The 15,393-nt window shown below is 43.4% G+C and overlaps 1 protein-coding gene across 5 annotated transcripts in view; it reads right to left on the bottom strand.

The window, feature by feature from the left end:
* The window catches only part of STYXL1 (serine/threonine/tyrosine interacting like 1), a 78,330-nt gene that overhangs the window by 42,797 nt on the left and 20,140 nt on the right, over positions 1 to 15,393 (bottom strand). For all 5 annotated transcript variants that reach the window (XM_058710859.1, XM_058710858.1, XM_058710857.1 and 2 more), the window contains one exon: positions 1,719 to 1,780. In XM_058710859.1, coding sequence (XP_058566842.1) covers positions 1,719 to 1,780 — 62 coding nt within the window. The remainder of the gene's footprint in view (positions 1 to 1,718; positions 1,781 to 15,393) is intronic.

The raw sequence follows: 15,393 nt of genomic DNA, 5'->3' as shown, positions 1-15,393 counted from the left end.
GCTCAGGTCACAATCTCACGGTTTGTGAGTTCAAGCCCCATGTCGGACTCTGTGCTGACAGCTCGGAGCCTGGAGCCTGCTTCCAATTCTGTGTGTGTATCTCTCTGCCCCTCCCCAACTCATGCTCTGTCTCTCTCCAGCTCTTAAAAATGAATAAATGTTAAAAATATTTTTTTAATGAAAAAAACTTTTTTTTTAATTTTTAAATAATAAAAATTTAAAAAAAGACACTGTTGGTTGTCAACACCACTAATTTGATCACCATTGCCGTCAGGAGTGAACATCCAAGGAAGGATTTACTGGCATCTAACACATCTGGCAGGGGTGGGGAGCAACTGATCCCCAGGAAAACCTGAACCAGGGCTCTGAAGCCCAGACCTCCCCCTCAGGTGCTCCTCTCCACTCCCCCTGCACACAGACCACACCTTCTCAGACAACGTGCTCCTGAGGCCTGTGACACAGCCACCAGTGATGCCCAGACGCCCACCCCCCCAAAACTCAACTGCTCAATAGAGGAGGAGCCTGCTTCTCCGATCACAACTCCATTTTGCTCTTTTCATCCTAGGCCCATGGCCAATCACTGAGGCCTGGATCTGAATACTAGTTTAGGGCCTATCACCAGACACCTGTGATTTGGGCAGGAAGAGTTCCCCTCAAAAAAGGGTGGGGGTGCTGCAACAGAAAAGGAACAGATATCCACCACATCCACTTTTCGGGGGAAAAGATACTGCCACATTGAAGTGGAAATCCACTGTAGGACACGTTCCAATTTCGGCAGTGTTAAAATATGGGGGACTTATGTGCGTCTGAGAACCAAGGAAACGTGGGAGGGCAAGGTCATTGGGAGACCGGGTGAGAGTAGAAGCCTGTGTGCCCAGCGAGGGGGCTGGAGGGGGAGGCCATGAGCACCAAGTTGGGGGCCGTGTGTCCTGCTGGGGCTGCTGGTTAGAAAGTTGGGGAGGGTTGCCGAGAGGCGTCAGCCTGGCTGAGGCCCAGAGGAGGTCTCTTTCAGACCCAGGGAGCTGCCAGAATCAAAAGAATATGCAAATCTGAGAGTGGAGCCATACATCATCCCGAAGGAGCTCTGGACAGGCTGCAGAAGGCAGAGAATATTCTGAAATGGGGACTAAGAGCTAGAGTATGGAGCCAGAGAAGTGACAACCCCAGGAGGAAAAAAAAAAAAAGCAGATACTGATGGGTAGGGGTGGGGAGAGGAAGGTGTTAGGTCGCAAGCTTACCCTGCAGTCAAATACTCTACTGCTGAGCTACACTCCCAAGCAGTGAGCTTAACCCGGAAAAATGCCCGAGGCAGGGCCCACTCTGGGGAGGTACAGGGCACAGGGCACAGGGCCAGAGACGGAGTATACACCCGCAGGGCGGCAGTGGGAAGGGGAGGGGACAGTTTCTCCAGACAAAATTTTACAGGTAAAACTGACAGCCCAGGTAATCGCGGATGGGTAGTCGAAACTGGAAGCCTGAGGGAGATCTCTGAACGAGAAGGTACATGGACAGATCTGAAGCAGACCCAGGACAAACCGGGGGTTGTCTTCACACAGCAGCTGGCGAAAATGAAGCTGAACCAGGCAGACAGAGGAGACACCAGGGAAAGAAGGAACAAACTTGGAAGTCAGGGGTGGAGGATGTGGTCGGGATGACGGAGGACAGAGACGGGTCCTGAGTGAAGGCCCGCCCCACATTCTGACTCTGCCCGGTTATACCTTCTCCACTCGACGGGCTGTAATCACATGGCTCTCGTCATACTCCCATTTGGAACGCACATCTGGAAAGGAAAAGTATTTTTTTTTTAATGTTTGTTTTTGAGAGAGAGCACACATGTGCAGGGGAAGGAGAGTGGCAGAGGGAGAGGGGGACAGAGGATCTGAAGCAGGCTCTACACTGTCGGCAGGGAGCCCGATGCCGGGCTCATGCCCACAAAGCGTGAGATCATGACCTGAGCTGAAGTCGGACACTTAACCAACTGAGCCACCCAGGTGCCCGGAGGGGAAAAAAGTCTTTTTTTTTTTTTTTTTTAACATTTATTTATTTTATTTTATTTTATTTTATTCCCACCAACAGTGTACAAGTGTTCTATTTTCTCCACACTCAAACTAAGAGATAAAAACAAACAAACAAACCTTGAAATCTCTATTAAACGTCTTCGGTGAAAAGTTGCATGTCTTTCTATCTGTCTGTAGCCCGAGGCTATTCTAAAAAATTTTTTTAATGTTTATTTATGTTTTAGAGACAGAGAGAGACAGAGCACAAGCTGAGCCAGGGAGGGGCAGAGAGAGAGGGAGTCACAGAATCAGAAGCAGGCTCCAGGCTCTGAGCTGTCAGCACAGAGCCCGAGGAGGGGCTCAAACTCACAGACCGTGAGATCATGACCTGAGCCGAAGTCGGACGCTTAACCAACTGAGCCACCCAGGTGCCCAGAGGGGAAAAAGTCTTTTTTTTTTTTTTAACATTTATTTATTTTTGAGAGAGACAGTGTGCATGCACAAGCAGGGGAGGAGCAGAGAGAGAGAGAGAGAGAGAGAGAGAGAATCTTAAGCAGTCTCTACACCGTCAGTGCAGAGCATGATGCCAGACATGAACTCACGAATCATGAGATCATGACCTGAGCCAAAATCAAGGGTCAGATGTTCAACCGACTAAGCCACCCAGGCACCCCATGAAAAGTGTTCTCTTTAAATGTTTATTTATATTTGAGAGAGACAGACAGACAGAGCTTGAGCCGGGGAGGGGCAGAGAGACAAAGACAGAATCCAAAGCAGGCTCTACGCTGTGGAGCTGTGTGTCAGCACAGAGCTCAACGCGGGGCTCGAACACAAGCAGTGAGGTCATGATCTGAGCCGAAGTCGGACGCTTAACCGACCGAGCCACCAAGGGGCCCCAGGAAAAGTGTCTTTTAATAACTCAGAGTACTTGCACCATCTGCAACGTGTGTTTGTTTGGACAGTGAGGTGACAGGAATTGCAGTTCCTCTATTCCAGGCTGCCTGCATGCCTCTCCCGCCCCATCAGACCCACACCCACACAGCCCCTTAAGCAATGAGCCTTGGTATCTTTGATTTAGGGGAAGTTTTCTCTGAGGTCCAAAAAAGTGGGAAGGGGGAAAATCAAAGCCAGAGTGAGCTCATCCCAAATGCTCCATGGAATTTGAGACCCAAATTCAGACTCTAAAACCTACGAACTGAGGTTCTAAATGTCCCTGCAGAAGGTATGACACTGATGCCCTCAAAGTTGGGAGGAATGTGGAACAGGAACGGAGTCTCATGTATAAATTCTAAGAAGGACTGTTATCCAAAACATCATTTTTTAAGATATTATTTTTTTAAGTTTATGTATTTTGAGAGAGAGAACACACGTGAGCAGGAGAGGGGGAGAGAGACAGAGAGAGACAGAGACAGAAAGAGAATCTAAGCAGGCTCCGCACTGTCAGTGCAGAGCCTGACACAGGGCTCAAACTCATGACGTAAGATCATGACCTGAGCCAAAATCAAGAGTCAGCTGCCTAACCGACTGAGCCACCCAGGTGCCCCTAAAATATCCTTTAAGTAATCTCTACACCCAACGTGGGGCTCAAACTCACAAACCCAAGATCATGAGTCGTTTGCTCTACTGACTGAGACAGCCAGGAACCCCCAAAACATGATTCTTAAATTCAACAACAAACAACCCAATTTAAAAATGGGCAAAAGATATGAACAGACACAGCACACCAAAGAAGATGTGCAGGTGGCAAATAAACATAGAAAAAGATGCTCCACATCATGTCAAAGGAATGCAAATTGAAACAGTGAGATACCCCTACACGCCTATTTGTCTATTTGAATGTCAAAAACCTGGGGCGCCTGGGTGGTTCAGCCGATTAAGCGTCCGACTTTGGCTCAGGTCATAATCTCACGGCTTGTGAGTTCAAGCCCCGTGTTGGGCTCTGTGCTGACAGCGCAGAGCCTGGAGCCTGCTTCAGATTCTGTGTCTCCCTCTCTCTCCGCCCCTCCCCAACTTGTGCTCTGTTTCTCTCTCTCTCTCTCTGTCTCTCTCTCAAAAATAAACATTAAAAAAAAATCCAAAACACAGACAGCACCAAATGCTGGTGGAAACCAGAACGGTCCTTCACTTTGGAAGACAGTTTGCAGTTTCTAACAAAACTAAACATACTCTCACCAGCTAATGGTGCTCCTTGGTATTTACCCAAATTAGTTAAAAGTTTATAACCACAAATGTTTATAGCAGCTTTTTCATAACTGCCAGAAGTTGAAAGCAAAGATTTCCTTAAATAGGTGAATGGATATAGGGGTATATCCAGACAATGGAACACTATTGAGCATGCGTGCCTGCATGTACGTACACACACACACACACACACACACACACACACACACACAGCTATCAAATCTGAAAGAGACATGGAGGAAAGTTAAATGCATGCAGAGGTGAAAGAAGCCAGTCTGAAAAGGCTATATATTGTATGGTTCCAAGTATAGGACATCCCTGAAAACACACAACTGTGTAGACCATAAAAAGATTGGTGGTTGCCAGGGGTCAGTGGGGAGGGAGGGATGAATACACAGAGCACTCAGGATTTCTAGGGCAGTGAAATCCAGGATCCTGTAATGATGCACATATGTCATACATTTGCCAAAACCCAGAGAATGTACGACACTAAATGTAAACCCTGGGCTTTAGGTGATAACAGAATATCAATGTAGGTTCATCAGTAATAACACACACACCACTCTGGTGGGGGATGAGGACAGTTGGAGAGGCTGTGTTTAGGTGGGGGACGGGGAATTTAGGAAATCTCTACTTTTTAAAATGTTTACTTGAGGCGCGCCTGGGTGGCTCAGTCGATTGGGAGTCTGACGTCGGCTCAGGTCTAGATCTAATGGCTCATCAGTTCAAGCCCCACATTGGGCTCTGTGCTGACAGCTCAGAACGTGGAGCCTGCTTCAGATTCTGTGTCTGCCTCTCTCTCTGCCCCTCCCCTGCTCATGCTCTGTCTCTCTCTCTCAAGAATAAAGATTAAATATATATATATATATATATATATATATATATATATATATATATATTTTAAAAAAAAGGTTTGCAAGACCTTAAAAATAAAATAAAATAAAATGTTCGAGAGAGCACATGTACATGAGAGGCAAAGAGAGAGGGAGAGAAAGAATATGAAGCAGGCTCTGCCCTGCCAGCGCACAGCCCTACTGGGTGCGATCCCACAAACTGTGAGATCAGCACCTGAGCTGCGGTCAGGAGTTGGACGCTTAACTGTCTGAGCCCCACAGGCGCCCCAAGAAATCTCTACTTTCTGCCCAATTTTGCTATGAACTTAAAATTACTCTAAAAGTATTTCTTTAAAAAGACATAAGAGGGGGAGGTTTCTGGGTGACTCAGTCGGTTGAGCGTCTGACTCTTGGATTTTGTCTCCAGTCATGATCCCAGGGTTGTGGGTTCGAGCCCCGTGTTGGGCTCCGAGCTGAGCCGAGCCTGGAGCCTGCTTGGGATTCTCTGGCTCTCCCTCTGCCCCTCTCCCCACCTTGTGCGTGCCCGCTCTAAAATTAAAAAAATTAAAAAAAAAAAAAAGGACGTAAGAAAGCACAAACCAAAAAATACAGGTAAACCTAATTGTATTAAAATTAAGAACTTCTATCTTTTTTCATCAAAATACAACATTAAGAAGGTGAAAGGGCAAGCCACAGAGTGAGAAAAAAGATCTGTGATACAAATAACAAAAGACTTGTAGCCAGAGTTTATAAAGAGCTTGTGAGTCCATAAGACAAAACATCTCAGACATGTGACCATATCTTTATTTTAAAAAAAGGCCACATCCCTAGGCTGACCCCAGCCTCCCTTAAATAAGCACCTTCCTGAGAAAACTCAAAGTTACCAAAAGAACTTGCTGTTTGCCCAGCCAACACCTGAAGGTAGGGCCCCTGTCTCCCAGCCTCTGCGGAAGGGTAGGAATCTAACTTTGATAAGCTCCAGTCAGCAAACCCAGATGGATTTCACAGGGATCACACCCCCTCCGCCTCTTGTAAGTTTTCACTTTCCCCAGTCCCCTGAGCCCCACATTCCCTCTCCCTCTCCACCCGCCTCCCTCACTCCCTTAAATCACCCAGTGACCTCTGTGCAATCCAAAGCAGAGTTCAGTTCACACTGGACTCCTTCCTACTGCAACAGTATATTATTGACTAAAATCTGTCCTTGCCTCTTTAACTAGGGTCTGGCTTTGTTTACCTGTGGTGCTGTGCAAGCAACAAAAATGAATCAAGTACATGTAGCTAATGTAACATTACTAGGGAATTTTGTGTTTTGTTTTTTTTTAGAGAGAATGCACGCGAGCGGGGAAAGAGGAGCAGAGGGAAAGAGAAAATCTTAAGCAGGCTCCACATCCAGTGTGGAACCCACCGCGGGGCTTGATCCCAAGACTGGGAGATCACGACCTGAGCCCAAATCAAGAGTTGGACGCTCAAAAGACTGAGCCACACAGGCGTCCCAGGAGTGAATCTTAACAATATAAACTTGAGCAAAAGAAGTCAGATACACAGTCTGTATGGTTTAAAAACAAGCAAAACTAAGCAGAGTAAACTGTAAGCTCATTTCACTCATTAATATAGATGTGAAAATCAGAAATCATAATAAGCCAAATCTAACAGTGTGCACACACTATGTGATGATGAAGTAGGAACTATGTAATACTAGAAAATCACATTAAGGTATTAAAGGGGCGCCTGGGTGGTTCAGTCAGTTAAGCGTCTGACTTTAGCTCGGGTCATGATCTCGCGGTTCGTGGGTCCCAGCCCCGCGTTGGGCTCTGTGCTGACAGCTCAGAGCCTAGAGCCTGCTTCAGATTCTGTGTCTCCCTCTCTCTCTCTGCCCCTTGGTGCTCACACTCTGTCTCTCTCTCTCTCTCTCTCTCTCTCAAAAATAAATAAATATTGTTTTAATATTTTAATTGAAAAAAATATTGTAATATTGTGACCAATCACTGTGGAAAAATAAATGCTATTTTCCCACTATGCAGCTTTATAACAAACATACCCCTGAGCCTTATCCCACAGTCTGGTTTCAATGTTTCCAGTTTGCAAACTGTCTTTTCTGTGTGTATACAATAAATGTTTACTCGTTATTACTTCAGTGATTCACTGGTTTTGCTTTGGCTGTTTGGAACCTTTGGCAACAAAAGTTTCAATTCATGTCATGAAAAAAGTCTGTAGTAAGAACTTCTTTAACCTGTTGGGGAAAATTACTAAATAGCTACAGCAAATATCATAGCAAATTGGTAAAGGCAGAAAAAAGACAAACGCTCAGTCACGGTCCCTTGTAACACCAAACGGGAGAGCCAAGGGCACAGCAATGCAGTGAGATAAGGGGGGAAAAAAAAGTAAAATGTATAAGAACTTAAAAGGAAGAAATCAAACTGCCATTATACATAGATAAATATGGTGGTCTACATAGAAAATCCAACACAGGGGCGCCTGGGTGGCTCAGTCGGCTAAGTCTCTGACTCTTGGTTTCGGCTCAGGTCACGGTCTTGGGATTTAAGTTCAAGCCCCATGTCAGGTTCTGCACTGACAGCGTGGAGCCTGCTTAGGATTCTCTCTCTCTCCCTCTCTCTCTGCCCCTCCTCTTTCTCGCTCTCTCAAAATAAACTTAAAAAGAAAGAAAATCTAACAGAACCGCAAATAATTAGGATTAACAGGATAGCATATCAAGATTGCTAGATACAACATAGACGCACACATGCATATATATAAAACAATGGGCTGTAAAAGCCGGGGTCGGGGGTGGTGGTGGATAACACTTCAAAAGAGAAAAGACTTGTGGAAATACCTAATGATCCAAGGGTCTACCAGAACTCACTAATCAGTAACAGAGACTAAAGAAACGGATGTGCAGGGGCGCCTGGGGGGCTCAGTCGGTTAAACGTCTGCCTTCGGCTCAGGTCATGATCTCCCGCGACGGGCTCTGTGCTGACAGCTCAGAGCCTAGAGCCTGAGCCTTCATATTCTATGTCTCCCTCTCTCTCTGCCCCTCCCCCACTCACACTGTCTGTCTGTCTCTCTCTCTTTCAAAACAGCCAATGTGGGAAGTGTGCCCTTGGGAAGAATGCAGCACTGCATTTGAAGCAAAGCGTCGGGGCCCATGAGGCAATTAAGATCCCCGAACTTGGAGATCCAAGAGGCTTTCTGCCTGTGTTTGCATCTATAATCGTGGTCACCAGGAGCAGTGAGGAAGGGAGACGGTCTGCTCTCTGCAGAGGCCAAACATCAGGCTCTCGTCCTGCAAACCCAAACAACAGAGGCATGCTGGGAACACAAGTGGCTATTCCCACAAGTGGGAAACAGGTCTTCTCTTCTTTCCAGGTTTTTCTTCCCCTTAAACATATGACGTTTCTAGAGGGCATGGAGAAGTCCTAGATGCCGTCACTGTGAAAAGTTAGATAAATTTTTCTCTACTAGAAACATGATTTGATTATTCCTTTGGAGGGATCTTTTCAGGAAACAAAAAAAATCATGCCCATGGTTAAAAAAGATCAAAAAGGGCAAAAGGAAGGGCGCCTTGGTGGCTCAGAGGGTTAAGTGTCAGACTCTTGATTTTGGCTCAGGTCATGATCTCGGGGTCATGGGATCAAACCCCACATCAGGCTCCTCACTGAGCGTGGAGCCTGCTTGGGATTCTCTTTCTCTCCCTCTCTCTGCCCCTCCCCCATTCATGCACATGCACTCACTCACTCTCAAAAATAAACATTTTTTTTAAAAAGACAAGGGGAGGGGCGCCTGGGTGGCTCAGTCAGTTAAGCATCCGACTTCGGCTCAGATCATGATCTCACAGTTCATGGGTTCGAGCCCCACGTCAGGCTCTGTGCTGACAGCTCGGAGCCTGGAGCCTGCTTCGGATTCTGTGTCTCCCTCTCTCTGTGTTCCTCCCCCACTTGCACTCTGTCTCTCTGTCTCTCTCTGTCTCTCCCTCTCAAAAATAAATACAGATTTAAAAAATAATTTTTTTTTTTTTTTTAAAGGACAAGGGGCGCCTAGGTGGCTCAGTCAGTTGAGCATCTGAGTTCAGCTCAGGTCATGATCTCATGGTTCATGAGTTCAAGTCCTAAGTTGGGCTCACTGCTGTCAGCACGGAGCCAGAATCGGATCCTCTGTCTCCCTCTCTCTCTGCCCCTCCCCCACTTGCGCTCGCTCTCAAAAATAAACATTTTAAAAAATTATGTCAATGAAAGTATCTTAATAATATGAACATCTGGTTCAGTTGGGAGTTCTTCCATTTGACAAATGTAATATTTATGTGGAACTGCTGGGATCTTTTATTTTCTCAGTTTTTCCCTGACTGGATAGGACTGAAGCTAGAATTTTCCCTTTCGATAAAAGGAACACAAAAAAATGAACATGTTATGATGTACAACATGAGGACTGTAGCTAACACTACTGTAGGATATGTGGGAAACTTTTATTTTCTTTTAAGAATTTTTTTAAAGTAATCTCTACACCCAACATGGGGCTCAAATTCACGACCCCAAAATCAAGAATCATGTGATCTCCCATCTGAACTGGCCAGGCACCCCTGTGGGAAAGTTCTTAAGAGTGAATCCTAAGAGTTCCCATTGTAAGGAGAAATGCTCTATTCTTTTTATTGTATTTATAAGAGATGATGGATGTTAACTAAACCTATCACAATTTCACAATATATGCAAATCAAACCATCATGCTGTATGCCTTAAACTCCTACAGTGATATATGTTGATTATTTCTCAAGAAAAGTGGGGAAAAAAAGATTTGAAAAACTGAACACGTTATTTGTAAACTGATGTTTAGTAACTAGTCATAAACTTGAAGTACTAGAATATATTATAAGCCTAATTCTAGGTAGTCTTATGAATGGATCTCTTTTAACTAGTGTAAATATAAATTCAAAAGACAGTTTCAAGATTATTTTTTAATTTTTTTTTTAATGTTTAGTCATTTTTTAGAGAGAGAGACAGAGCACGAGCCGGGGAGGGGCAGAGATAGAGGGAGACACAGAATCTGAAGCAGGCTCCAGGTTCTGAGCTGTCAGCGCAGAGCCCTATGCGGGGCTTGGACCCGCAAACTGTGAGATCCTGACCTGAGCCAAAGTTGGTCGCTTAACCAATTGAGCCACCCAGGCACCCTGAAACTAACAGGAAATTTAAAGCTTGTTTTTCAGAGACCCGTTTCTCCCTAATCAGCTATGGCTTTTTTTTCCAGACCTCACTAACAAATCCACTACTGTCTCTGCAGAAGCCTAGACTCAAGGTCACTGATAGGGTTCCAGCCGATGAACATACAAAGCCCTGCATTCCTGACTGGAAATAAGAGCCCCAAACCCCATCCCGCTCTCAGAGCATGCACAGAGCCCCTTCTCTTTGCCCTAAGACGACCTCCTGAATTTTGCCTCATTTTAATGCTGTGTCCACTGTAAAGTGAACATGAGATATATGTTAACATACATTTGTGTGATATGAATGCTCCACCTTCCCTCATAAACAGTCTTAAGTTTCCCCATCCTTTTCATCAATACATATGAAATCCCAACCCCTAGGATTATCAAACACTTGTTCTCTTCCCCTTCAGGAAGGCAGATTTGAGGCTCGCCCTCCTGTCATTTGGCTGTTCTCAAACCCTTTCCTCGCTGTAGTATTGGCTTTGCTGTGCCATGGCGGGCAGACAAACTGGGTTCAGTTATAGCTTCTTAACAAGAGGACTGGGAGACGCCTGGGGGGCTCAGTTGGTTAAGCAGATCTTGATCTCAGCTCAGGTCATGATCTCATGGTTTCGTGAGTTCGAGCCCCACATCGGGCTCTGTGCTGACAGCATGGAACCTGCCTGGGATTCTCTCTCTCCTCTCTCTCTGCCCTCCCCTACTCGTGCTGTTCCCCCCCCCCAAATAAACAAACATTTAAAAAATTAAAAATGAACAAACAAACAAGAGGATTGGATGTGTTGCTCTAATCTTCCAAGAAGGGCCATTTTATTTTTTTTAATTTCTACAATCATGTGGTCTTTAGCTTTGGGAACTATTGTGCATATATGTGCAGATACAAATTTAAATCAGCATAGACCTCATCACATGTGCCCCAGATGACACTGACTTAAAATAAAAATAATCCATGAAGCCAAGAGTTGGCTCTTTGAAAAATAAAATCAACAAACCTTTAGCTAGATGGACTAAGAAGAAGAAAAAGAGAGAAGATCCAAATTACTAAAGTCAAAAATCAAGGTAGAGACATTACTACCAATTCCACAGAAATAAAGAAGACTGTAAAAGAGTACTATCAACAATTATACGCCAAAAATTAAAAAACCTAAATGAAATTGACAGATGCCTAGAAACACAAACCTACCAAGACCAAATCACAAAGAAGGAAAAAATCTGAGTAGACCTATAACCAGTAAGGAGATTGAATCAATGATCAAAAATCTCCTGGGTGGCTCATTTGGTTGAGCATCTCTCTCTCTTTTTTTTTGTTTTTAAGTTTATTTATTTTGATGGGGGTGGGGGGGAAGGGTCTTTTTGACAGAGACAAAAAATCAGAGGGGGAGGGATCAGGGCGGGGGAGAGAGACAGAAAACCAGAGGGGGAGGGACGGGGGGGGTGGGGGGAGACAGAGGATCAAAGCGGTCTCTGTGCTGACAACAGAGAGCCCAATGTGGGTCTCAAACTCACAAACCATGAGATCATGACCTGAGCCAAAGTTGGATGCTTGACCAACCCAGGCACTCAAGCATCAGACTCTTGATTTCCGCTCAGGTCATGATGCCAGGGTCGTGGGATCAAGTCTGGCAACAGGTTCCATGCTCAGTTTAGGCTCCATTTCCCCCTTTCCTTATTCCCTGCTTGTGCTCTCTAAAAAAAAATTTAAAACTCTCCTGACAAAAAAAAAAAAAAAAAAAAAAGAAGAAGAAGAAGAAGAAGAAGCAGCAGCAGCAGCAGCGTTGCATAGACCACTCAACCACTCTAATTATCAGGCTGGATCTATACAGGACATATATTCATAGAGGAGAGTTTAAACTATATTCAATATTATTATAATTCACATGTATATTCTTATACTGGTAGAGTTGACCCAAAGCAGATTTATAAGCCAGGTACAGTACATGCACTGAGGCTTTTCCCTGGTCTGTACTCTCCCCAAGTCCACTACTCTGAAGGGTCTTTTCCATTTCTGACCAAAAGCAGATCCCAGAAAAGATCTCATCCATCGCTTCTCACCAATCTAACACTTCAGAATTCAGTGTATTGTCTCAAAAGATGATGATAAACCTTTTGAAATCCCTGACCTAGAGATCTATTCATCCCCATAGAGAAGAATTTCATGTGTTTATTAAAATATTGATTTAGAGTGCCTGGGTGGTGTAGATAGTTGAGCATCCAACTCTTGGTTTCAGCTCAGGTCATGGTCTCATGGTTTGTGAGTACGAGCCTCACATTGGGCTCTGTGTTGATGGCATGGAGCCTGCTTGAGATTCTGTCTCTACTTCTCTTCTCTCTGTCCCTCCCTCACCTGTGCTTGCATGCTCGCTCTCTCTCTCTCTCTCTCTCTCTCTCTCTCTCTCTCTCTCTCGCTCTCTCTGAAAAATAAATAAACTAAAAAAAATTTTTTTAATATAATTTATTTAATAAAGAAAAATCAGCCCTGGACCTGATGCATTCACTGGTGAATATGTAAAGAAGAACTAATCCCAATACTTCTCACTTTTCAAAAAAATTGAAGAGGAAAGAACACTTCCTAAGTCATTCTATGAAGCCAATGTTACCCTGATACCAAAGCAAAAGAAACTACAAGAAAAACAGAGAAACAAAAAACCTACAGGCCAGTATGAACACTGATGCAAAAATTCTCCAAAAAAAATATTAGCCGCATATTAAAAGGATTACATACCGTAAACAAGTGAGATTTATTTCTGGAATGTAAGGATGGTTCAACATACCAAAATGTCAATGTAATATACCACATCTACAGAATGAAAGAAAGAAACCACATGATCATTCCAACCGATGAGAAAAAGCATTTGACAAAATGTGGTACACTCTCATAAGAAAGACGTGCAACAAACCAGGAATAAAAAGAAACTACTTCGACATACTAAAACCACATGTTAAAAAAAAAAAATGGAGCAAATGTCATATTCGATGGTGAAAGACTAAAGACATTTCCTCTAGGTCAGGAAAAACACAAGGATGTGGACTTTCACCGCTTTTATTCAACAAAGTACTAGAAGCCCTAGCCAGAGCAATTAGGCAATAAAAGGAAATAGAGGGCATCTAAATTGTAAAGGAAGAAGCAAAATCAACTCAGTTTGCAGATGAGATCATCTCATATGTGTAAACAGACAAACAAACAAAAAAAAGCAAAACAAAACAAAAAAAACCCTAAAGGGCACCTGGAGCCTGGCTTCGGATTCTGTGTCTCCCTCTCTGGCTCAGTTGGAGGAGCAAGTGACTCTTGATCTGGGGTTCATCAATTTGAGACCCGTGGTGACTGCAGAAATTACTAAAACAATAAACTTCTAAAAATTCCATACATTAAAATATATTCTTTGTACTGTAAAGTCAATGAGATTTGAAAAACCCTGAAGATCTGGCCAAAAAAAACAAAACAAACAAACAAAAAAAACCCTGTTAGAACCAACAAATGAATTCATCACAGCTTCAGGATATAAAGTTAACACACAAAAATCAGTCGTATTTCTATACACTCACAATAAACGACCTGACAAAGAAATTAATAATTCCATTTTCAATTATGTCAAAAGGAATAAAATACTTAAGAACTAATTTAACCAAAGAGGCAAAAGACTTGTACGTGGAAAACTACAAAATGTTGCTGAAAGAAATTAAAGGACAAATTAGTGGAAAAACACTCCATGTTCATAAACTGGGAAACAATGTTGTTAAGATGTCAATACTATACAAGACAATCTATAGATTCAATTCACTATCTATCAAACTCCCAATGATTTTTTTTATAGAAAGAGAAAAACACAGGGTGCCTGCGTGGCTCAGTTAGTTAGGTGGGTGACTGATTTTGGCTCAGGTCATGGTCTCAGGATTCATGAGATCAAGCCCCACATTGGGCTCTGCACTATATCTTCCCCACCCCCTACCTGCCCCCCCCAAAATAAACAAACATGGAAGGAAGGAAGGAAGGAAGGAAGGAAGGAAGGAAGGAAGGAAGGAAGGAAGACACATCCTAAAATTCATACAGAATCTCAAGAGATTAAGAATGGGACAGTCTTTTCAACAAATGGTGCTGGGAAAATTGGATATCCTCATGCAAAAGAATGAAGTTGGACCTTTATCTAACACTACATGCACAAATTAACTCAAGATGGATCAAAGACCTAAATGTAAGACCTAAAAGTATAAACTTGAAGAAGAAAACATAGGGCAAATCTTCATGACATTGGATTTGGCAGTGATTTCCTGGATAGGACACCAAAGGCATGGGCAACAAATGAAAAAGAAATAGGCAAACTGAACTTCATGACTGTTAAATTTGATAAGGTATTAATATCCAGAATATGTATATAACTGATAAAACTCAAAAGTAAAAAAAAAAAAAAAAAACGGATTCAAAAATGGGCAAAGGACTCGATCCCATATTTCTCCAAAGAAGATATACAAATAGCCAATAAGTACATGGAAAAGATGCTCAACATCACTAATCATTAGGGAAATGCAAATCACAATTATATGGAGATACTACCTCCCTCCTCTTAGAATGATTACTACCCCCCCCAAAAAAAAACAGAAAATAACAAGTGTTGACAATAACGTGGAGGAATTAAAGATTTGTAAACCCTTGTGTTCATGTAAAATGGCACAGCTGCTGTGGAAAACAATGGGGCAATTTCTCAAAAAATTAAAAATAGAATCACCACATGATGCAACAATTCCATTTCTGGCTTATATACCCAAAAGAAATAAAAGCAGGGGCTCAGAAATATTTGTACACCCATGATCATCATCATTCACGATAGCTAAAACATGCAGGCAACCCAAATGTCTGTTGACAAATAAATGGATAAGCAAAATGTGGTATATACGTACAACGGAATATTATTCAGCCTTAGGAAAATTCTGCAATAAGCTACAACATGAAGAACCTGGATGATGTGATGATGCTCAGTGAAATAAGCCGGTTGCAAAACACAAATACTGTATGGTTCCACTTACATGACCTGCAATGGTCAAAAATCATAGAGGCAGATGGGGCGCCTGGGTGGCTCAGTCGGTTAAGCGTCTGACTTCGGCTCAGGTCATGATCTCACAGTTTGTGGGTTCAAGCCCTGCATTGGGCTCTGTGCTGACAGCTCAGAGCCTGGAACCTGGCTTCGGATTCTGTGTCTCCCTC

The sequence above is a fragment of the Neofelis nebulosa genome, chromosome 18, assembly GCF_028018385.1.
Source record: "Neofelis nebulosa isolate mNeoNeb1 chromosome 18, mNeoNeb1.pri, whole genome shotgun sequence".
NCBI classification, from domain to species: domain Eukaryota; kingdom Metazoa; phylum Chordata; class Mammalia; order Carnivora; family Felidae; genus Neofelis; species Neofelis nebulosa.
This window is presented reverse-complemented; position numbering and strand designations above follow the sequence as displayed.